Raw genomic sequence first — 25,000 nt, forward strand, 5'->3', positions numbered from 1 at the left:
ATTATGTGCCCGGTGGAGGACTCAGTTGTACGGCGCACAACCGTAGAGCAGTGCCACGCCGGGAAACTGGACACGGGGGCTCCAAAATGGCAGAATTCATTAGCCGGGCCGAGCTGCCTCTAATTTGCTTCCTTGGGGCTAGGAGGGTGCTCATTAAAGGGGTAAAGGAGTAAGAAAAGATGAAAAAAAAGCCCTCTTTTCTTGCATTATTGTTTATCTTAAATCAGAGACACTATGAAAGCATAACATCGACTGAAACGATAATTGCTGCCAACGAAAAAATAACATAAGGCATATATGTGAAATGCTTATAACGACCACACTGGGAAACTGTCACTACACAGCTTTTATCTCTCTATACGCTACATTATTATCAGTGCTGTTGTTTTATGCGTCTGGAAAACAATAATAGAGACCAGACACGGTCTCTTTCTGTGTCTTTCCGTCGCAGTAAAGCAGCCTTCGCGTTTTGCGTAACACCCATGACTGCCACGTCTCCGGGAGTTAGCCATGATTTTGACGCTGATTTCTTCCTACAACTCTGGTCGTGTCCCCTGTGAGACCATGTTTCGCATGTGTGCATGTGCATACGGGCAATGGGGGCCCCTGTGATGTCACATTCCTGCGCCGCGCGCGTGGCTCCAGTTTGGCCTCCAGGTTTTAAAGGGGAAAAGCTTTGAAACACTACACCGTCCCACGCAGTCGCGGCCGTGCGCACACACGCACACACAAAGAGTCAAGGGCCAGTGGTAATACTGCCAGAGTAATAACCTTGCAGACTTACTGATCTCCATCCCTCCCGTTCTCTCACCCTCAAATCTGTATTTACCCTACTCTCCCTCTTTATCCCCCCCCCCCCGCTCTCGCTCTCCCTGTACCTTTCCCCCCGAATTTCAGCGCGTTTAACAAGCATTTAGATCTTAACCAGATGTTGTTAATGTAGCATGTCTAAAATACTAAACATCAACCCAGCGGAGAGGGGCTACAGCTCCTGCACAGGGCCTGGGAATAACTGAGACGCGCGCACACACACACATACACACACACACACACACACACACACATATACACACCCGCATATACTCACACACACCTACAGATGAAAAACTCTGCACACAACACACATTCACTCCCACACAGCGCTCAATGTACTTTATGCACAGAGGTCCACGGCCCACATGCTAACATGTAAATACACACACCGGCGCAGGCAAACACACGTGTTTTCATGCACACGGTCCAGTCCACCCACACCCGCCCAATTTATTGCTTAAAACCCAAGAACTTATTGCACCAGCACAAAATGATATATGGTTGCAGGTTGACTCCAGACAATAGGATTGTCAAATTTAATATGCTCCTGGTGTGAATGTCAATAACTTGAACTGACTGAGCTGAAAAATTACTTTTGTATAAAAATGCCTGTATCAGCAGCTCCAAATTTGCTTTTTTGTTGTCAATTATGACTTCCTGAGACACTTCATTGTATTTTCTTTCACTCAAATTGCCCGCTTCGCTGTGTTGCATGCGACTAACAAAATACCTCTTTGGGAAGAAATGAAAAAAAAAAAAGGGGAAAGAAAATCATATGAATAAACATAGCCAAGATTAAAGGCTTGTGTGTCTTGGTTGCTGCGTAGACAGAAACTGTTGTTTCGTGTTAAGAGGGGTTTCATTTTCGGTGCTGGGAGCACTGGGGGCGGGGGTGGGGGGGGGGGGTTGTGTTAATGATTCTTTAACAGCAAATACAAAAGGTTTTTCACAGGACAAAAGTATGGCTTCAAAAGGTTCAGCAGTGGAAAAAAAATTGCTGCACCTGGCCTCATACAATGGGCTAGCACACCTACTGTACACCTCCACAAGCGTGCGTACACACACGTACACACACGCACACACACACACACACACACACAAACACACACACAAACACACACACAAACACCTGCATCTTATACAACAGCCATATTGCTATTTCGCTTTTTGAAACACCTTAGGCTGAGTAGGTGAATTGAGGAGGCGGCACGGCAAGCTTACTGAGGGATTTAGGAATAATTTGAAAAGAAGATTCCTCTCTTCTGTTTCAGTCCCCCCCCCCCCCCCCCGCCTTCCTTCCATCGCTTTCTGTTCATTCTGTTTTTCCTGGTCTTTTATGATTCCTCGGTCCAATATTTATCTAGCCCCTGATTATACACATCTGGCCAATGGGGCAGTCTGCACAGCGGCAGCTAAAACACAAACACACACACACACACACACACACACACACACACACACGCTCAGAGTCACACACATAGAGGAAATATCACACACGCTCGCCAACGTGACCCTGTCAGGTCCAGGATGAAGAAGGTGGGAGGGAGGAACAGAAAGAGAGAGAGAGAGAGAGAGAGAGAGAGAGAGAGTCGGACCAGACAGAGACAGAGAGAGAACTAGGAGCTGAGGGTTAATGGCCTTCCCATCTCTGTGATAAGAATTCATTCTGTTCTATTACCAGCACTTACCTACAGGGGCTGTTGTCTTTCCCCTCTCTCACACACACTCACACAGGCACGCACGCACACACACACAAACACACACACACACACACACACACACACGCATACATACATACACGCACACACACACACACACCCTCGCACAGCGAGGGTCTGAGATCGATAGATGAACCTAATGAAGAAAGCAGCTGCTTCTCGGCATACCTGCTCAACTCTATCAGCCCAACAAGATCTCCCTGATGCATTCATCTGTCTATCTCTCTATCCATCTGTCAATCTATTTTTATATCTTTTCACACAGATATCCATCCATATAGCTGGCCTATCGGCTCCTCTTTGCCTCCATTTATCCTCGACCTATCTGTCCATCCATCACTACACTGGTAAACAACGATACCAGTGGGGTAGATATAGTTTCAAATTGACCAGGCTGGGCCTTGTCATGTGTTCAAGGTTTATCTATTTTTTTTTTCGGGAACTAACACACGGCCTGAAAACAGGGAATCTAATAAAATGGCTGCCACGGTTTAAGATAATGGCTGTGTTTGTACGTGTGTACGTATGTGCGTGTCTCTATGCTTAAAATAGGCCTGTGATGGGCAAGGGCCAAATGGATAATGCTTAAACAGATCTTTATCCTATTGGGCTACTGTCCCGTTTTCAGCTGCATAAAAAAAACACCAAAAAAACAAACATCTGCTTTCAGTGCCACCAAAAACAAGACAGTAATCCTGGATAAAAATCAAAGTGAAGGAGCAGATGAAAAGGACAGTCATAAGATCGGAAAAAAATAGTCGTGTTGTGATTAATTTACTAACAAAAGTGAGCGATGTAGCACAACGGAAACTTGAATAATCCCAATTTTAAAGAATTACACAGCTTTGTCATTTTTTATGTTGTTCTTTTTCCATGCATGCATCCATGCATTGGATATCTTGATCTTAGCTCGGACAATAGCATGTTTGTGTGAATTATGTATAAAGAAAAATATGGCAAAAAGAGAAGAAAAAAAAAAGACTTCAGGTTTCCATTCATTCTAGTCAAAGCTTTTCTATTACGACATTCCTTATTGATGGGGTCTTCAGTTTAGCCCGCAGCACCACATAGCTGCCGTTTGCACAGAAAACAATTTCATGTACTGACAATGAGTCCATGTGACGGGTCTTCTTTGCCATAGAGGAGTGTGCAAAACAAAAATTTTGCACATCATCAGGGCCTTATTATGTGTCGAGGTTAGGGAGGATGGCAGGACCCCTCGACATGAGAAGAATAGAGTCGAGGAAGAATAAGAGAAATATCTTCAAAACCAAATATTCATTAGGTTGCTGCGAATCATTGCAAAATGCGACACCAAAGGAAAACCTGTAACACATGGGCACATATGTTCGCATGCAGCATACACATACACACACACACACACACACACACATGCACTCGCAAAAACAGAAACACAGAGCGGGGGCAACTTCCCCAGAGATGGTATTCACAGACGGTTACAAATAAGGAGTGTTGGCTTTCCTCTGACTCTCTCAAAAACATGCAAAAAATGTCCATTTCATTACTGGCTAAACAATGTCATATGGGCCCCCACTGGCCCTAATAGAAGTAGACAAAGACAGAGCAGCACACATATGCTTCGAATAAATCAGATTACTGGTGGGGAGAGTGGGGGGAGAGAACAAGTGAGAGAAAGAGGGAAAGAAAGAGAGACACCGCCAGACACTTAGAGGATTGACAATATTCCCTTTTCTTGCTACCTCCACCCCCCCCCCCCCTCCCTCTTCCTCCCTTCCTTCACTTTCTTAACTCCCCCCAACCCTCCCAGCAGGATCTGTTTTAGATTTGAGCCAGTGCTAGAGCCATATCTCTACCTTATCTCTGCTAGCCGTCAGAAAACAGAAAGCTCCATGTTTCCATGCATTAGACTCCCGGCCCCTGACACGCCACTTGAAGATCTCACAGCGCCTCAAAATGGCTGAGCGGGAAAAATGAAAAATGAAAAAAACAACAAAAAACATAACAGCAACGGTATCACTTAATCAAATGAGATGCGTGTCTCACTAAGTCGCATTGATAGTGGGGTTTCTTTGGTTTCTTTTGTTTTCTTCTCGGAGTACGCTAGGATGCAGTGTCATATTAAAGAAAATGTCAGCTGCGAAAATTATGGAAATGCATTTTACGATTGTGACAAAAAAATTTCACCCAAAACGTTACCACAAAGTCACAAAAAAGTGCATTTGAAAAGTTACCAGAATTTTAAGGGGGCTGTGGATTTTTGCCCCCTGACCACCTCTGAGTATTGATCCTCATCAGGATATTCCTTGGTGTATTTTTTGGCTCCAATTATGCCAAAGCACTTCTCTGATGACTGTAAAGGGACGCATTGATTCTACCTATAGTTGTAACAAAAAAAGGAGAAAAGCGTGGACAGGGTGCGGAATATGTTAGCAATTTGGAAAAAAAGAGGAAAAATCTATATTCAAATGACTTCTTACATTGATTTATAATTAAGTCTTAATTGTGGCTAGGCTTGGACTTTCAAACTGCCCGGTGACAGTACACAGGGAAAAGGAGATAGGGAAACATTATTGATACGCTTTAACAGTGGTGGTCACCCAGATATTGATTCTGCCGGTTTTGCGGTGCCTTTGGCGTGCTCAGAGGAAACACAAAAACACACACACACAAAAACACACACACACACACACACACACACACTACTGAGAATTGATGCACATGTACGCACGAAAAAATCCACACACACATAGTGTGTACGAATGTGAGTGTGTATCTGATGTAATTACACCATGAGGTGTGGAACTGATTGACTGATGATTGACAAAAAAACAGTGTGTGTGTTTGAAATCTATGCATATTTAAATTTGAATATACCCACTACATTTATTTATTTTTTATTAATGTTATTTGTGTTATTTGTGCCTCGGCCCATGTGGCAATATGAGTTTGTTCGTGTTCGAATATGTGTTTGTGTGCGTGTCCCCACGGGCCTAATCAGGTATCAGATACCTTTTGTTTTGGAAGCTCATTGATGGATGAAATCTTTATCTGTGGTATTGATCAGGAGGACGCAGGTCCTAAACTGTCTGTCTAGCTGCCTGCCTGCTCCAGCTCTAACAAGATTGCCAGGGCTGAGTATATCAGTTAACATTTAATCAATGGCAGCTTAAGACACTGGGGCTAAGGGAAAGAAGCCCCCCGCTTCAGCCCTCTGCCCCAAACCATTACCCAGGATTGAAAGGGAACCATGTGTGTGTGTGTGTGTGTGTGGGTTTGATGATTACAAGGGATTGGGTCTGGTTGATCACATGTCTTCAGGGGACAGAGGTGTGTGAATGTTAGCGTCAGTGTTTACAGGCAGGCGAGTGCTGGCCTGTCGATACATGTTAATATGTCAAAAATGCCAGAGGGGGTGGTATGTGCTAGGCTGCTTGTGCCGCTCTGAAGGAAATGGGAAAACTCAATGAAGTGACAGATGTGTTAGAAAAATCGCTATTCAAATCAAGTGAAGGCTTCAAATTGAACATGCCTGTGTGAAGAAAACACACACACACACACACACACACACACACACACACACACACACACACACACACACACACACACACACACACACACACACACACACACACACACACACACACACTGCAGTGGAAAGATATGATATATTAGGCGATGTGTGATGTTTTTTTTCTGCTTTGCTTGCAAAAAGCCCCCTCTTGGTAAAATGCAAAAAAGGAGAGTCAGCAAAAAAAGGAAATATTATCAGTCAGACTTTTTTTTCTCGCTCTTGCTTTTAATTTTACCATCAGCTCATCTGACTGTAAATGAAACCCCGTCAGATCTAAGAAGCACATCCCTCATCTCCCTTCTCCAACGCTCTCTTTCATTTTCTTATTCACGCTTTGGCCGGAACTCATCATCATCATCATCATCATCATCGAATCTCATTTTGAGAGACTTAAAGATGTACTTACAGTATTTGCCTATGCACTGCGTGTGTGTGTGTGTGTGTGTGTGTGAAAAGGTCCAGAAAGAGTGTGCTGGTGTGTATGCGTACATCTGTCTGGGGTTGCTCTGACTGGGGGAAACCCCTCTCACGTCGCTGCCTTTCGTCCAAAGCCTGGGAGATTCCCACCACCAAAAAAATCAATGTGTGTGAGAGCATATGTGCGCGCGCGTGTGTCAAGGTTTTGTAAGACAAATCTCTCCAGCATGCGCCGCTTTAGTGCTATTGAACCGGGCTTCGATCACTCGGCCACTGTGAATAATGCAAGGGAGGTTACTGCTCACTTACAGCACAGGATGCTTGCATGTGTGCGTGTGTGTGTGTGTGTGTGTGTGTGTGTGTGTGCGTGCGCACGGGTGTGTGACAGGATGGGCCTTTCTCTTTCTTGCAAATGTAACAGGGCAGTTCTTCAGCGTCCCTCCACTTGGCCCTCTTAATCTCGTGTCAGATACAGGAACTCCCACATTGATACTGTCTCTTTTGAGTGTGTGTGTGTGTGTGTGTGTGTGTGTGTGTGTGTGTGTGCGTGCCACATGCGCGCGTGCGCGCTAGTGTGTGTACGCTGGAGGCTCCTACAGTAGACGGGGAGAGCTTAACTCAAGCAGACAGCTCAGGCCTGCACTTTGACACACCCTGACTCATTACATACAGCCGGCACACAGTGGAGTATTGTCATTAAAAAAGACAATTAGATATGAAGTCAAGGGAGCATCGCTTACACACACATGGACACACACGCTCGCGAAAACACACGGCGCAGGGACATATAGGTGAACGCGCTCTCGTCTTCATATCCCCAGGTATATGAAGCGGAGATATTAAAAATAAGGATGTTACGGAGTAATTAAAGTGATTCCAACTGATGAGTGTGTGTGTGTGTGTGTGTGTGTGAGTGCTTTTGCGTGTGTTTCTGTTAATTAAGCTGAATGATTTGATATGACACAAACCGTAATGCTTTAATGGTGTCCTATACTTGACGTGGCTGGAGGGGACAGTTGATGGGGCTATAGGGAAAGACACACAGACACACACACACACACACACACACACACACACACACACACATATACAGCTGCTCATTGGCCCTGCCTAAGAGGAACGTCTCTTTTTTCGAAATAATTATCTGTGTCATCACTTATGAGGCAATTAAACAAACATCAGTTCCTATTTCCTCTCCCTCTGTCTCTCCTCTCTTCTTATTCCACTTCCTCATCCTCTTCTCTCCTGCCATCTGTGCTGCCACTGCCGCTCCTCTGCTCTTTTTATTTAATCTTCTACTTGCTCATCTCCTCTCCAACCGACCCCCCCCCCCCCCCCCCCCCCCCCCCCCCCCCCCCCCCCCCACTCCAGCCCCCCTAACCCCCCCCCCCCTACTGTGTGACTCCAGACAAGGTTTCAATTTCAGCATGCTGATTGTCTCATTGCCGACTCTATGCATGTCTAACACTTACCGGCACTCTGGGGACCGGCAATACACACCATAGAATGCCTATTACACTCCCACATGTTTCTGGCGAGTGTGTGTTCATGTTTGCGTGTGTGTGTGTGTGTGTGTGTGTGTGTGTGTGTGTGTTGTCGTGCAAGGGGTGATGAGGGTGTAAAATGGCTATTACGCTGAGGGTCTGGTCTCTCCTACACTGGAGAGAATTCTCTGCCGCCTAAAGAGCAGAAAATTGCAATGTGCCTCGTCCTCACTCTCCATTAACCTGCTTTTGAAACAAAGGCTTAGCCTAGGTGTGTTTTTTTTGTCTGTGTGTGTGTGTGTGTGTCCTCGCCCATTAGCCCTATGTGCTACCATGGGAAAAGCATCTTTTGGACCCAACCAGGCAGAAACACCAGTGTCTTTTCTGCATACACCTTCAATTCTCTTTGTTTTATCTACTTGCATTGTCCGAGCTACGTTTTTTTTGCAAATTGCTCTTTGACACAGAAATACATTCTCGTCACCATCTTTTTGTCCCTCAATATTGTCGACCAAATTTTAGAAAATGTTTAATCTCATGCACCTAAATGAGCTTGTCACTCACTTGTTTTATTTTTCCTCATGACAAAATGTCAAAGCGAGATGGCAGCTTATGAAGTGCTTCAAGATGACTAAAGCAGCAGGCATATTTGTATAATTTGCACAAAGACATCCACATCAAAGAGCCGAGCTCATTCAATGGGTTTTTATCAGTCTATCCATTTCTGGTGCTCCCCCCCCCCCAACATCCTTTTTCCTCTCTCCGTCACATTCCTTTTTCTCTCTCTCTATTTTCAGAGCGTTATTAGGACATGATAAAAGCAAAAGGGATGTCATGACACGGGACCCCCTGTTAGCATTAGGAGGTGGGAGAGAAAACGAACGGGAGAACGAGGGGGGTGCGGAGGGATGAAAGAGATTTGTCTGGAAATGATTGCTCACAAGGCACTGATTCTCTGCTTTAATCTCACACAGTGTGCTCAAATTTCCTATTAGGGAGATGAAGAAAAGGAGCGAGAGGGAGATGGGTCTCATCCACATAGGTGGGGAGGTGAAACATAGCACGTCTCTCAGTGTTTCTCAGTGGCAGAACAAAACCAAAAAATACATTTCCCTCTTTATTTCTGAAAATAGAAGCGATGTCCAGAGAGTTCATTTTATTATAATGTTTTAGATGTGCTGTTTTGGTTTAAGGCAATTTGTCGGATGCAAGTAAACACTGGAGAGGAACAGCTATCACTACAGAACTGTTGGAGGGTCACACACACACACACACACACACGCACACGCGCACACACACACACACACACACACACACACACACACACACACACACACACACACACACACACACACACACACACACACACACACACACACACACACACACACACACACACACCAAGCCACTGACAGCTGCTGTAGCTGCAAAGCTTCCTCCGGGTAGCGACGATTAGCCTCGGCTATAGGTAATCAATAGCTGCTATCAATTCCATACCTCCCATTGATAGATGAAGTAAAGTAAACTGAGACGAGAGCGAGGAAGACGGGGGGAATAGAGGGAGAAGAAATTGTTGCTGCCGCAGTGAGCGGCAAAAGTTCTACCTGACAATACGACCTCCCGGCATAATTTTTCTCTTTGTGTACGTGTGTGTTTGTGTGTGTGTGTGTGTGTGTGTGTGTGTGTGTGCGTGTGCATACGGGCTGCCTTAAATGTCCATCTGTGAATTGTGTCATCGCAGTCTGAGATTAGTGGCTGCTTGGGCCCGGCGAGTGCATTGCCTGGTAACCGTGGCTCCGGCTCCACACAACCCTCCTCCCATCAGCGGATTGTTTGTCTTAATGCTATGTGACATGACCCATTGTTTTGTCCATCTGTGGTTAAGAGTCAATGGACACGGGGTGCATGAGGGTATCGAGGAGGGAAAAGAATGGAGGTGAGGGAGCAGGAAAATAAAGGAGAGCGGGGTGGGGCGTGTGAGGGCAGAGAAAAAAAAAGGAAAGAAACAAGATTGGGACAAGAGCTCAGAGGTGGAAAAAAAAAGATATGGAAAAAGACAGAGAGCAGGGTAAAACATGCAATGAGACTGTGATTTCAATATGGTCCTCTGACTTTACATCCACCACTTCCTTTTCCAGGACTTTCCATATGGAGCGGGGCCTGGGGGTCTTTGTGATATCACCGATGTGAAAGACGCCCTGGCCCTGAGACGCCAGCGCCCTCTTCAAAGGCTACAGTCATATTTGCTATGCGTCCTCAGAGCCCCACGGCTTTGTATTGTAAATAAGACTAACGTGGCATTGGTCAGGTATGCTAATTCAGATAATCAGCGCAATTTCTGTAAATTATAACTGTCAGTGTGGTGGGCACAGAACCTTGGCGGAAAACATGAGGGAACAATTTAGCCCGGGTAATACCCCTCCACCGAAGAGCTGCTCAACTCAAAGAAAAACAATCGGCCTGAGCCCATACCGCCCCGACACACCATTTCAAAAATAGTTTATGGTGAACAAGGCTCATTTTTTTTCAGAGGCACAAGTCAGCCTGCTGCCCTCTTTTTTCTCTCTCTCTCTCTATGTGCACACACAGACCGCAAAGTAATTATAATTCGCTTGGATGGAATTATTCAAAAAATGACCACATCTTTTACGCTCAGCCATAGAGAATATGGTTTTGGGAAATTTGGGGTAAATTGCTACTTGCCGAAAATATAATAATATACATATATGTATGCGTCTTATTTTGATTTGACAAATGATTTAAAATGCAGTGTATTGTCTCCAACTAATTGCAGAGCAATAAAAAGAACTACATACTTCACAAAACTCCTCTTTGGGTAGGATCACATCACTCTCATAAGAATAGTTTTTCCCAGGAACTGCATGTTGCCCACGCTCATGCACATGAAATAACATTCCCGAGTTTTTATACCGCGAGGAATGGATCCAGTGGACTTTACCTTTCGTGTGAGTAACTTCGTGGCTCGCAATGAACGAGAAAGAAAAGGTCACAAATAATGTGTTGACTGTAGGTAATCAGCTGTGCGTAAGCAAATCAATACGCAATATAATTGGCTGCCTCAACCTGTTGAAGCCACTTCTAAACATTGCTCTCTGAACGCATCGAAGGGATCGCATATGCAAGAGGAGCACAGATCTAAAAACGGACAATGCCGTCCTTTGATGAGCCAGTCAGCTGGTCTCACCTACTGTACTGCGGACTCGGGCTGAAAATGAAAATGACCGCCGCTGTGCTAACTCTCGTGGTTATCTGGATCTGGGTGTGTGTTGCATCCTTTCTCTCACTCCTCCGGCCATCCGTGAATGTTTATGTAATGGCCACAAATTACTGAGACGAGCCCTAGAAATAGACTTCTGTCTGAGGAGAGACCTTCTTAAAAAAAAGAAAGAAGAGAACCGCTGGAATGGCAAAAAAAAAAAAAAAACCCTCGCCACCACCCAGAGGGGGGAAAAAAAAGGAGTACAAGATGAAGGAGTGAAAGTGAGGGAGGAGGGGAAACCTAATACCTCAAAAGAGGCCTTGGTGTCATCACATCGAAATGCTCTTTGGATAAAAGCGAGGCCCGTTACCGCATTGAAAACCAAATTATTATCTTTTTTTGTCTGTGTTTTATGTGTTTCGACTCTAGTTTTGAGTCATGGGTGAACTTGGAAACAAGAGAGATGGCACAACTGCCCTCTGTCCATTTTCCATTACTTCCTGTTGGACACACGCACACGTTCACACATGCATACACACGCACATATAGGGACAATAAGTGTCCATTAGGCTCAGTTTTTAGCCTGCAGCTGCTATGTAAATGGTTAGCGCAGCTACACTAATTCTGCGAGGACCAAAAAAATGTCCCAGAGCCTTATCACTCAGAGAAAACAAACAGCTCCATGCACACACACACACACACACACACACACACACACACATGCACCCATATGCGCATGATGAAAGTGTTATTGGTCTCTCTAAGTCAGAAGAGGTCTTTTGTTTAAAAGGGGGACTCAGACAAAGAAGGGTCTTCTCCCTCCCTCTTTAATGCATGTTCGGTGGTAGCGGTGGGGGTGTTTAGAGGGATGGAGATGTGAGGGTGGTGGGAAGGGGGGGGGGGGGGGGGGTTGGAGGCATAGATGACAGGCTGGGCTCTCAGAAATAATTACCTCCATAAGATCCCATCTCCCTTTTCCTTTTTGTGAGGGACAGAGGGAAGGGAAGGGGGGAAAATGACAGAAAGTAAAGTATGCAGAAAAGGCCGTAGTGTTTCTGCCCGGTCTGGCTCACGAGGAGCTTCACACATGATGGAGCACAGGGCTAATGGGCGAGCATACACGCATAGAAGAAGAAAAAATGCACTCGGGCACATGTGCGCACACACCTCCTCCCAGCGCTCTCTGGGGCTAAACAAATGGTCAAATGCTTGAGACAGAGGCGGCAACAGAGACACAGTGAGAGGAAGAAAAGAAAAAAAAAACACTAAAACAACGAAACTTCAGAAACTGTTAATGTCCCCAAGAAGCCTGCCAAACAAATTGTTCAAATTATACAATCGATGATGGAATACCCATGACGCACAATCTGTCACATCCCCCCTCCCCTTCTTGAATTTTACTAAGCAGCTCTATTCAGGGTGTAACTTCATTATAGAACAGAGAAGGGCACGAAGAAGAAAAAAAAAAAAAAATCTAATTTCTCTAACAACTTTTGGATGACCCTCAAAGCAAAATGGCCTCCGAGTCCTCCATGTTGAGTGGCAATTCATTTTTCGCATGCTCCTCTGATGCAAACCCAAAAAACTCAACTCAATTTTCTTCAACACTTCTAATTGTGCAGAGGGAGAGAGAGAGGCGATTTATCTAAGCAATGTGGGCACAGTGGGCTTTTTGTCTGCGAAGGACACAGCTGAGAGATCACGGAGATCATCAAGTTTTTCGCTGTGCAGTGGGTGAGAGTTAGTGTCTGCACACACGCAAAGACACACACACACACACACACGCACGCACACACACACACACACACACACACTTCAGTTTCACTTCAAAATAGTCCTATTACCTATTACAAAGAGTGAGACGCCTGGCCCCAGCTTCGGGGAATTACAGACTCGCAGGGATAGCGGGGAGTGAAAGGTTCTCAAGTAAACATGCGCCAGCGTACACATGCATCGACACACGCACAATGCACTGTAGTCCGGCAGAAGGTGTTGTTTGTACACCCCTGCCTTTGTTCAAAAAACACCTATACCCTCGCGGTGCGTCTCTGCAATACTATATCCTTAATTAGGCCATAAAATCGGCATCAGAATTGTTTAATGAAAGCCATTCACGTGTACATAAAGTCCAGAGCATTCGAACTCTTATTCCCAAATGGGCCTATAATTATCTGGCTCTGTGCCAGGTCCCAGGCTTTAAGAGAAAGATACCGGTCAGCACTTAAATTAATCTTTTTCATACCAGTCTCTAATGAACAGAAAGTGCTCGAGTCAGGAGTTGCGGCCCCCAGAAAAACCGACAGCACGCACACACGCACGTACACACAAACAGAGGGTCCTTAAACCGAACACTGCCTGGAAATGTTGCCGACTATGGGGCCTTTTCCGTCGGTGAAAAAAACCCCATTCACATCATCTATCACTACGGGAGCCCAAAGCAGCTACAATAAACCTTTTTCTTCCTAATAACGTGACCTGGTGTGCGCCGGTGGCACATACAGTTGTGTATTCTGGAAAACAAAAGGGCTCATGATATAAAAAGATACGTTTCATTTGAATACAGAAGTATAGAACACGACTACAACGCCTATTTATCACATTGACTTTCAGCGTGTCGTTCACACTCTTAGTCTCTGTCCACACCTGCCATAGTGTGTACTATCTACAAGGGCATTCCTTTGAGTTGGGTTTTTTTTTTACCATGTACCTTGTGAAAGAACACTGCTGTTCACTAAATATTATAAACAGTGGGCAAAAGGAGGGCATCCAAAAAAAAGTGGATTAACATTTTCGGACGTTGCCAGCGTCCACTTTAGCTTCCTCATGGAAATTCACCATGTGGCATCAACGCCGAGGTATGAAATGAGGCCGAGCAACAAATATGGTGTGTTTTAAGAGTGGAACATTTGGAATAGGTGCAGTGGGTGAATATTACTTTTGACAGTTTTAAAACCTGGTTGTGCTCGCTGGTTTTAAATGCAAAAAAAAAAGAAAAAGAGGATCAGAGGGGGAGAGAGAAAGAAAGAAAGGCTTGAAGCGGGGCTTGTGTTCTTGACGAAAAAACGGACAGGCGCAGAAGTGAGTGGGAAATGGACTAAGCGAAGCACAAATGGAGAGAGAGAGAGAGAGAGAGAGAAAGAGAGAGAGAGAGGGGGGGATGATACAAAAAAAGAACGGGAGAAAGAGAAAAAAAGTGTGTGTGTGGATGGGGTTGAGGGGGGTGGGTAATGATTTATCTAAGCATGCTTTTCTTCTGCTTCTGCTGCACCCCAATTCTCACTGAAACTTTGATCCATGTGTAATTAAAACCAAACGTACACCGGCAACAGTCTCCATTTCAGGATTGGGAGCTCTTCTCTTGTTCATGCGTGTGTGCGTGTGTGCGTGTGTGCGTGTGTGTGTGTGTGTGTGTGTGTGTGTGTGTGTGTGTGCATTCAGATTCACATATGCTTCTGAGCACCAGGCCCCAGTCTGTTCTGGGAGTACATGTACAGTATAAACAGCACACTTTGGGGAGCTACACACACACACACACACACACACACACACACACACACACACACACACACACACACACACACACACACACACACACAGATGGATACATGCCCTAATGCTATGCTGGAATGCTAATCAAAATGTGTTACCCCCCCCCCTTGCCCCACTCCACCCGCTCCTTCAGGTCAAGCAAAGCAAAAACAAGTTAAGCACTCATTTTCTCCCAGCAGCATTAACATAGGGATGACTAAATAATGGACCCTGACTCTCCGTCTTCTGGTTTAAATTACGGCGTGGCCCCCTCCCCTTACACCCTGCAACCCCTCACCAACCATCAACCCCCACTCAAAGAAAAACGATTAATCTTTTTTCTTTTCTTTTTTTTGTCTCTCTGAATGTTTTACAGTTCTGTTACACTTATTAGCTGCTGGCAGGACGGAGACTCTTAAATGAAAGCCAAATTGCTTTGGTCATGAGAAAGGAAATGAAAGCTCACTCCAGGGAGAGACTGTGTAGCCGTAGCATACGTACGCGCGCGTGTGCGTGTGTGTGTGTGTGTGTGTGTGTGTGTGTGTGTGTGTGTGTGTGTGTGTGTGTGTGTGTGTGAGTGTGTGTGTAACGTGTGTACAGGCCTTTTCACTATAAGATCCTCCCAAGGTGAAATTTCATAAGCTGACTGCTTGCCTGCCTGGGATGTCCCTGTGCACGGGACAGTGTATGTGTGTAAGTGTGTGTGTGTGTGTTGTTGTAGATATAAGCGCGGCAGCCTAATAGGAACAGTATGCTCATTTTGGAGAGATTAGGAGGAATGGACGGGTCTGTATCGAAAGACGTGATCTGGATCTGAAGGCCAAAGGAAGGAGGGAGGGAGGGAGATGAAGGGAGGGAGTGAGGTTTGACAGACTAAAAGAGGGAGTGGTGCTAGGAAAATAGGGAGACAGATGGGAGGAGTGAAAAAAAAGATGGATCAGACTTCAAATGAGAAAAAAATATATATATAGTATAACTGACATCAGCATTTAACTAAGATCGGACAGTTGTAAAAACACAAGCAAACAGGCAGTGAACAAAAAAAATAAAGAAAGCAACAAGTGAAACATGAACACTACCCCCGAAATAGCAAAGGGACTCGAGTCACAGCAACATGAGCAAACAGACAGAGCAGGTTAGGGAAACACAGACCTTGGCTGGAGAGGCACTCCTTGACGTGGAACAGCTCGTGCATGCTCAGGCCATCCTCGTCCCCTCCCAGGCCTTGCTGGTGCAGCTGGAGTTTCCTCAGTCCCTCGTTCTGCTGGTGGCGCGCCGAGCGGCCGTGCTGCACCAGGTTGAGGCGGGCCTTGGTGGAGTAGTCGCACAGTGTGCAGTAGTAGACGCACGAGTCCGGGCTGTACGCGCTGTCCAGCTTCTGCAAGTGCTGCGGAGCAGAGAGGGGGGGGGGGGACGGGAGAGCGCGGATGTTAGACGGTGTCTCAGGTTTTAGAGCCTTTGACGGTCAGTTCAACAGCGACCTAAATGTCGCAGCCTTTCTGTGATGGCAATCGCTTAGAAAAAAATTGTTACATTACAAAGACATTTTGGGTAATTTCCATTCAACAAGTGAGCCTTGTCTGGAAAATTTTGTTCTTAGTCTTTTTGCACCATGGCTATAAAATCCTTACTTCCACACCAGCTTCCAGTTTGGTTCCAAAAATCCAAAGCGCCCCCCCGCTAGAAATCTAATTTCTTTGCTTAAAACAAGCCAGCGGCACTTGGCCCTTGTTTTCTCCATCATGCGTTTGCTTCAAAAGAAACTTTCCTGCGACCACAAAAAAACTTATGGCACTCGAAATGCTGAACCAAATAAAAAGTAGGAACCAAAGCAAGATCAAGAACAATTCAATTCCAAAGACAAACTTGTGCATGTCCAAACCGGAGGGGAACCCCATTCAACACGGCAACAGATGCAGTTTTAAGTAGTTTAGGCTCGACACACCGCGTCAAATTAACTGGATATGTTTGAGGTGACGCGAGGATTAAAAACACACAAGAAGTCAGATAAGGGGTTGAGTTCAGAACAGGTTTTTTTGTCTTTGGCGCTCACATTGTCCGGCTCCCCTCTTTGTTGGCAGCTGCGGGGATTTTTTTTTTTTCCATTCAATGTGTGCTGTCAGTTGCAAGCCCTTAATTTCCAGTTGCCTCTTTAATGGCATTGCAGCCATGCAAAGCTACCCCCTACCTCTCGCCCTACCCCAGTGCGCGCGCACACACACACACACACACACACACACACACACATACACACAGAGAGAGAGGAAAGCACACATCACCACCACCACCACCACCCCGCCCCCCATCCCACCTTGCCCTACTCCCATACACCCAGTCAAGCCGAGCATATCAAGTGTGCCTCTGTTGTTGCTGCCGGGCTAATGAACAATGCACAAAAACAAAAGACCAGGCCAAGCTTTTATTATCTGATCCTCTGTGAAGGGAGGGGACGGGAGGGGAGGGGAGGTGAGGGGAGGGGAGGGAGAAAGACACAGGGAGGAAAAGAGAGCAAGGCAAAGAGACGGGGACACAGAGGTGGCTCACGAAAGGTTAGTTTATGCTTTGTTAAGATTTATTCATACGGCCGTGTGAGAAACAGGTGCAGGGTTGTGTGCATGAATTCATATACAAATGATGTGTGTGTGTGTGTGTGTGTGTGTGCACTAACCCTATGTCTCTCATGGCTCCTATAGGAAGATGTTTCATTCCTGAAGCAAATGAAATTTTGCAAGGTGATATTTTTTCTCCTGAGCATTGTCACATCACGTTATATGGAGCAAGAAGAGACGAGATTGGAAAGGTGTGTGTGTGTGTGTGTTTGTTGGGGGGGGGGGGGGGGGCAGTTAGCTGCAGGTGTGTGAGTTCATACCCCCCCTCTTCCTCCTTTGACAAACAGGGATTAGCAACATAGCTACAGCCGCTAACACATCTTTTCTCTCCGTCTCTCCTCTCTTTCTTTTCTTTTGTGGGGAATCTCACAAGGTTTTTTCTCACGAGACGGTGGGACGTCCCCTCACAGTCAGAGGCCCCTTTCAGAAGTCTTAAGTTTTAATTAAGTCAGAGTTGTCAGAAGAAAGCTCTCCTAGTCCAGGGCTCAGGGCCATTAATTACAGCTATCTTTGTTTCTCTGTGAAAGGAGGCCTCCCTCGCTCCTTCTCTCTCTCTCTCTCTCTCTCTCCCTCCCTCTCTCTTTCTTTGCTTCTTTTCTTTCTCCCTCTCCCTCCCTCGCAGGCGAACATGGCTGCCGAGCCTTACCGTGGAAACCATACACTCACACACACACGTGTGCTCATGGGGGCAAACAGGAACTCCATGTGCACAAAATATGCCAACAAAATAAAAGTTTGAGTTCATGTCTTTTCATTAAAATATTTCATTTTCAGATTTTCTTTTTTTTCCATAATGCTTTCCTAATTTCCATTCACCTTCAATAAGTATTCCAAACGCCATACACCATACGCACAAAATCCCCCGGTCTTGCAAGCAAACCCCAGTGGGATTTGTTCCGTTATCGGTCATCACTACTGCCGCGTGGTATTTCTTCCCCCTCAACTCGAACATGTCTAGACTCCGTTCCAATATACTGTTTTATTTCATGGCCATTCTGAGAGAAATGGGGGACACTTTAGAAATGAAAGGCGACTGAAAGGGAGTCCTTAGAATGAATGCAATAGTAATCAAAGCATTTTCTTTCCTCCCGTAACAACCTTCAGTATGACAGAGGAGACACTCATTGGGAATTATACAAAGTGTGTGTTTTGAACGCAAACGGAGAAGACAAGACGGACTGGGCTTATCATACATAGTTTCCAGTGGCTCCTAATAGCCATCAAGGTAATTGCATTACTTCAAAATGCCGCTCCCAACCAAATAAATCAACAGTGACCTAAAATACACATCCTTTAATGTCTCAACTTATGAGATTCTATTTGTTTTTATGATGTGTGGCTTCTGCTAAGGGTAGCTGAATGATATACTTGGGGTTGGACTGGGCTGCCAGATAGGTTTAGACCTAATATTAATTCTCTCCCCATCAGCACATTCCAGAGGGTTTGTTTAAGACCTAAACTAGAGGCTGTCTGTCGCTCTCTGGCACTCCGCAGGCCTGAAATGCAGGCGGTCTGGTGATCACAGGCCAGAACATCCATGATTTATGAACTTTTAAAGGAGCACTTTGACTCCTGCCAGGCGTGGGCTGTGTAATGCATATTCAAACACACAAACACACTGTTCCTGCTCCTGGGTTTGCGCCTGTGTGTGTGTCGGCTGGAAATTTATGCCGCCGCTGATTTGTGTGCGCGCGTGCATATACGCGCTTGTGCATACATTTGTGTCATATGATGGTCTGTGCACGCAGGACGCGCGGGGGTGAAGAGGCACGTCCCTGTCAATATGGCATCTCTCCAGAGTGCCTGGTGGTTAATTGTTGGGGATTAGTGTTTGGCAAACAACCAAATAAGCTAACGCTCCCTGTGGGCCAATCAAAAGCAGCTAAACAGCACTCCCTGGGTGGACCTTAACATGGCACAGACGACTCTGGATGGTGTGGGAGGCGCATGCACACACCCCCCGACACCCAGAATGCAAATTACGACAGTGAGGACTTCCTGTTTACCTGTCAAAAACACAGCAGAACACTGTCAGCCCTGACAATGACACATGCGCGCGCGCGCGCGCACACACACACACACACACACACACACACACACACACACACACACACTAGGACTTGTATTGAGGAGAGGGGAGGAGAGTCAATTTGACAGGTAAGGGGAGCTCCCTTGTGTAGTGGTTTGCTGCTGCGGCTGCTGCCGTGTGTGTGTGCGTGTGCAGTTGTGGGTGAGGATGACAGAGGAATGCATTCATTATGCAGGATGAGATGTTTACAAAACACCTTGCTCGCACACCCATAAACACAAACGCACACGTCTCCCCTTCACTCGCTCGCTGGGTTTGTGGGGGGGGGAAGAAGCAGCGCCGCTGTCTCATATTCATTTGTTCCATCTGCGGTGACAAAGCTGCCTCATTAACTGAATTCTTAATAAGGCGAGGTGAACGACATCTTCTCACAACTTCCTTTTATCTTTCGGTGCATGCGCGCGAAAGCTAGTGTGTGTATGTGTGCGAGGGTGGATGAGGGTATAATTGCAATACTTCATGTGTTTTTTCTCTTCTTTTAACTGTATATATATATGTGTGTGTGTGTGCGTTCGGTGTGTTCATACATCAGTAATTTTGACTCCACATTTTTTCTTTGAATTTCACCTCACACGTGTGCTTTTGCGTCCATCTATAATTCCAATCACGCATTGTTTTTTGCCTTTCATATTTTGCAAAATGGCCAAAAAAAGAAAAACGCATTTCTCGAAAAGCAACGCAAAGCAGCCGGGGTCGTGTGTTCCTCCGTAAACCAAATGACAAATTAGGGTATTCGGTACAAACACGACTCGTTCCTGTCATTAAGTGCAGAACCAGGCCGCTAATGAACACATACAGAAAATAAGGAGCCTCTGCCTCTGCAGCTATGACTTAATAACCACTGTGTCTGTCGGGGCGTGTGTGTACGTGTTTTATATATTTAAAGAATCAGTATGTTCCTGTTTGTGTCCACCGAGAGTATGTGCATACACACAAATGTGCACCCCACACATTGCAGGAATGAAAACCTCTTTATCTGCTTTCATCAGTGTTTTTTAGGGGGACGCGGAGAGCATTGTTGCTGGGTATACCTTTTCTTTTTTTTGGGGGGAATGTCACCATCTTCCGGTGCTATCCCCTGGGCCCCTGGGTGCCATCGGAGACAAAAACAGCCCCACTTGGCCCCGGCGAACAACAAAAGCGTGTTTTGTTCCTTGAAAGTATTTTAAACACATACCACCGCTGCCTGGAAGGCTGCCAAGTGTAGAATTCCATCAGTGCTACCACCTCCCTAACACATGTTCCTGCTAACCGCCGCTCAGCCCCCAAGACATAGATGTAACGCAAGATCACTGCCAATGGATTTGCTGGCAGACTGCGCCGCTGAGGAGGGATGCTGAGGGCCCAGGTACGAGCTACCCCGCTCCCGCAGATGAAGAGAAGCAGTGGATATAGTGCACTGGGAGGAAGAGTCAGCGCTGCACACACACACAAAAACAAATATGCAAATAGACGCCACATACCAAAACTGCTGAGTGCACTTTGCACAAATATACACGCGCTGTGGGCCCTTTCTTAACAGCACACATTTTGATATGCCACAGTCGCGGTAGCAGCTCAGGTGTGAATAATAAAAAATGAACAATGGCTGAATTCCATTTAGCTGCTCCGGTTTCAGGGTCCTCTTATTTTGCCTGCTGGCTCACTGTCACGCTTGTCTTATTGTCTCACTGGGACGTCAAAAATGTCTGTGCGTCTCCTTCTTTTCCCTTTCTCTCACTCACTGCGAAACCACGATGTGTGAGATCTAAATATGCTGGGGACACAAAATAAACCCCAGGAACCCCCCCCCCCCCCCAAATACATCTGACCTTTTTTCTTCTTCTTTTCTTTCCTGTTAGTCGTCTTTCCTTCCTTTACAAGGCTCTCACTTTCATAAATACAAAGAATAATATTTCCTCGAGATTAAATTACCTCTCCCGTTTCTGTCGGCTCTGCCTGCTGGCAGTCACATGTGATCACAGCTCTGGAGCCTGTCCATGAGGTGCAGGGCCCGTGGGCGAACTTAGCTTAGGTCACCCAAAAATAATAAGCATCCATCGCATAATGGCCGCCAAGCCAAATAAATGAATTATCACAATGAGTCTTTCATACTCGCTCTCCGCTGCTTCTCTCCACTTCTGTGCTCTCTCTCTCTCTCTCTTTTCCCTCTCTCCCTTCAACTTGTTCTTTCCCTCTTTTTTTCTCCCCTTCTTTTTCTTCTTCATTCCTCTTTGATATTTGTCAGCAGAAAAAAAAAGAAATGAGGACGTAATGGTGATGGGGCTTTGCGAGAGCTTGGAAAATCATGTAACTAAAGTCCGGTTACAGTAATAGTCTTGTCTTCCATTTCCCTGACTCCCACACATGAGCACAAACACACACTTACACTCTCTCTCACCCACACACACGCACACACAGACACACAGACCCAGCCACCAACACACACACACACACACACACACACACACACACACACACACACACACACACACACACACACACTTGTAGCGGTGACGTAAGTTAGTCTGACGTATGGGGCAAAGGTCGATCTGAAGTTCACAGCTTCCTGACCTATGGCCCTTCTCTCGGAAAAAATCTGTTCTGTCTCTCCGTCTCTCACTCCCTCTTTTGCTCAGGCGCGCACACTTGCCACACGCACGCACGCACATTATGCATACCAGAGCAAAGAAACACAAGGGGAAAAATACAGCCCGGCTGATGTACAACATGATGTACTTCTTCTGGTTTTGGTCAATGTATGTGTAGGACTGCCTTTCTTGGGTCTGTGAGCACAGTCACCGCATATTTTATTTACTGTCGCAGCAGTTGGTGGAAAAAACACCAGAACAAATCTTACTTACTTATCGGTGCATGTGTGTACGTGTGTTAGGTGTCCTGAAAGCCAGTTCACCCCCCCCCCCAATGAAAATGGATCAGTATTTACATTAGCATTAGATTTAGACTGCATGGCTCAGCCACTTACTCCCTATTAGCCATCCTGACCTTAGCCCATTAGGGGCTAAAAGCCCCCGCTTGTCTCCATCGCTGCCAGGTGAGACTGACCAGACCTCCCCATTCCCCTAAACCATCCTGCCGCTGAGGGGTTATCGTTCCATCGACTCACAACGGGACAAATCATGAAATGCTGAGCTCAAGATCATTGAAACGCTAACATACTTGTGGGATTCATCATTTTTTTCCAGTGCTTTGAAAGGGGAGGCATACTGCTGAAATGCTAACACGCTTTCGGGTAGGGTTCGTCTTTTTCCATTTTTTTTTTTTTTTTTTTTTTTTTACCAATGTGCAAAGATGCTTTTGGGAAATCAAGACAAGGCCCATTCGACAGGAAAGAAAGAGGAAAACAGAAAATGAAAGGGGTTGGGAGCTTATTGGCTGGCACCATCAAAGAGGTTTGCGCTACAGCGATGTTGTTATATTTAACTAAAACTGAAAGGGAAGAGAGGGGGGAAATAATTCCGGTGCTGGGAGGAGAAGCGCTTTTTGCCAAGTTTGTTTTTCTCCGCTCTGTTCGTAAATGGAGAGAATGTCTATAAGCAAGACTTAGACAAAAGCAATGACAGTGACAGAAACTAACTGATAGCTGGAGAGGCGAAAGAAACTCAGAATCTGTGACAAGAGGGAACAAAAGAACAAGAGATGGAAAGAGAGGGAGAGAGAGAGAATGATAGGGAAGAATCTAGACAAGCGTAGTCGGGTTCAAATCACTAATTACACATTCCTGAGCCTGTGAAGGGGAGTATTGTTTTCCAGTTAGCCCCTACCCTGTCGCATGGTTTCACTTAGAGCAAAACAAAAGGTACAGGGAACAAAACACAAGCCTAATACCAGGCCCTGCTAATGACAGTGAAATGGGAGAAATTATCCCCGGGGTGGATCCTCGTGAGAAAATGGCTGGTGATTACCGGACAAAGGGAGTTCATTTTGAAACTGTCACAAAATGGCAGACTGCTTCTTTCTTTTAAGAGCTGTATCGTGCTGTTTTTTAAAATTTTTTATTTAATGACATTTTTTTTTAAAAGTGCATAAATGAAATGCATAATCCACACCTCAATTCAAATGCTACATAATACTGTCTCTTACGGTACAGAATCCACCCACTGCGACTAAAATGTAATATTTCAAAACACTTGACAGAACAAAAGATGAGGTTGAGGCCTTATCCTCAGGAAGCAATGCAACAATGTGGCTTGTTGTGTGCATAAGTGTGTGTGTGTGTGTGTGTGTGTGTGTGTGTGTGTGTGTTGGAGTGGTACCTCTGCCAGGCAGAGCATAATGAAAGCGCCTCTTCAGCTGCGCCGTTTTGCATATTGCCACAGGAAATCAAATGCCTTGCAGTTGACCTACAAGATGGCACACTTAATCCCCCCCCCCCCCCCCCGTTTTCTTTATAGAGGGGCGCAAGGTTTTAGTCTGCGCCTCGCTCTTTTATGTCCGCTTTGCTCCTCTGTATCAAAACTCAAACAGCTCAATGGCGGTTGTGTGTCACCGAGTCGCCCACAGATAACAGTTTCTGACGCGTCGCGCAATCTTCGTCACCAGTGTTCGACAACCCGGCATTTCTCTGTCCGCGCCCGTTAAAACCCATAATGATGAGCCTCTCTGCTCTGCTCCGCGGCAACACACAGGCCCCCACTATTTCATATGAGCCGGGTGCTTAGCTGATAGCGGTGGCAGCACCGGGCAGAGTCGCCTGGCTGGTAGTGTTTGCGCAGGCTGTCTAAAGGAAGAACATTGTTTTCCTCTGAAAAAGCCTCAGCCGCGGTCCGCATACCAGCGTCCACTCAACATACCAATGAGCTCTTTGAAGATTACTCAAATGTTTGCCTTTGTCCCCCCCCCTCCTCCCCATCCACCCCTATCCCTAGTCCTAACCTACACCCCTGACAGAAAAAAGGAAAAGAGGAGAAAGAGAAAAAAAACAAAACAGACTTCTATCTTCAGAAAACAGTGGGAAAGCAACACACACACACACACACACACACACACACACACACACACACACACACACACACACACACACACACACACACACACACACACACACACACACACACACACACACACACACACACACACACACACACACACACACACACACACACAGCTGTACTAGGATTCAAAATGGCCTCTGTAGGGGATGGGCGACCACTGAAAGGAATAACCGTGCTCTGGCCACCGGCAGAGTGAATCTAAACATAAACAATAGAAGGGGGGCGGCGTTGACGCACAGCAGCGGCGATTATACAAGGATGTTCAGTGCATCTATCAGCTGATGAACTGAAACGTGCTTCTTAAAGACTGTCCGGTCCTCGTCCGCGCGCAAGTCCAACAATTAAAGTTGAATACGATATTTCCGACGGGTTTAATTTAACTAAATGTGCTGAAACCCCCCCCCCCCCAACCCACATTAATCCCAAACAAGTAAGTGGGCTTTCTATCAGGTCTATTTCAAAGCATTAGGGATTACCTCGCAGAAACTAAGCTGCTTGAACTCACAGGAGGTCAGCGGTATTGTGCCGCTTGCGAGGTTGGAAGGCCGGCTGTGGAGAGATGGATCGACAGCGGG

General features: G+C 46.0%; 1 protein-coding gene across 1 annotated transcript in view; it reads right to left on the reverse strand.

The window, feature by feature from the left end:
* The window catches only part of zfhx4 (zinc finger homeobox 4), an 84,256-nt gene that overhangs the window by 24,425 nt on the left and 34,831 nt on the right, over positions 1-25,000 (reverse strand). The window contains exon 6 of the mRNA XM_047329859.1: positions 15,886-16,120. Coding sequence (XP_047185815.1) covers positions 15,886-16,120 — 235 coding nt within the window. The remainder of the gene's footprint in view (positions 1-15,885; positions 16,121-25,000) is intronic.

Source organism: Scophthalmus maximus, chromosome 21 (assembly GCF_022379125.1).
Source record: "Scophthalmus maximus strain ysfricsl-2021 chromosome 21, ASM2237912v1, whole genome shotgun sequence".
Classification (NCBI taxonomy): Eukaryota; Metazoa; Chordata; class Actinopteri; order Pleuronectiformes; family Scophthalmidae; genus Scophthalmus; species Scophthalmus maximus.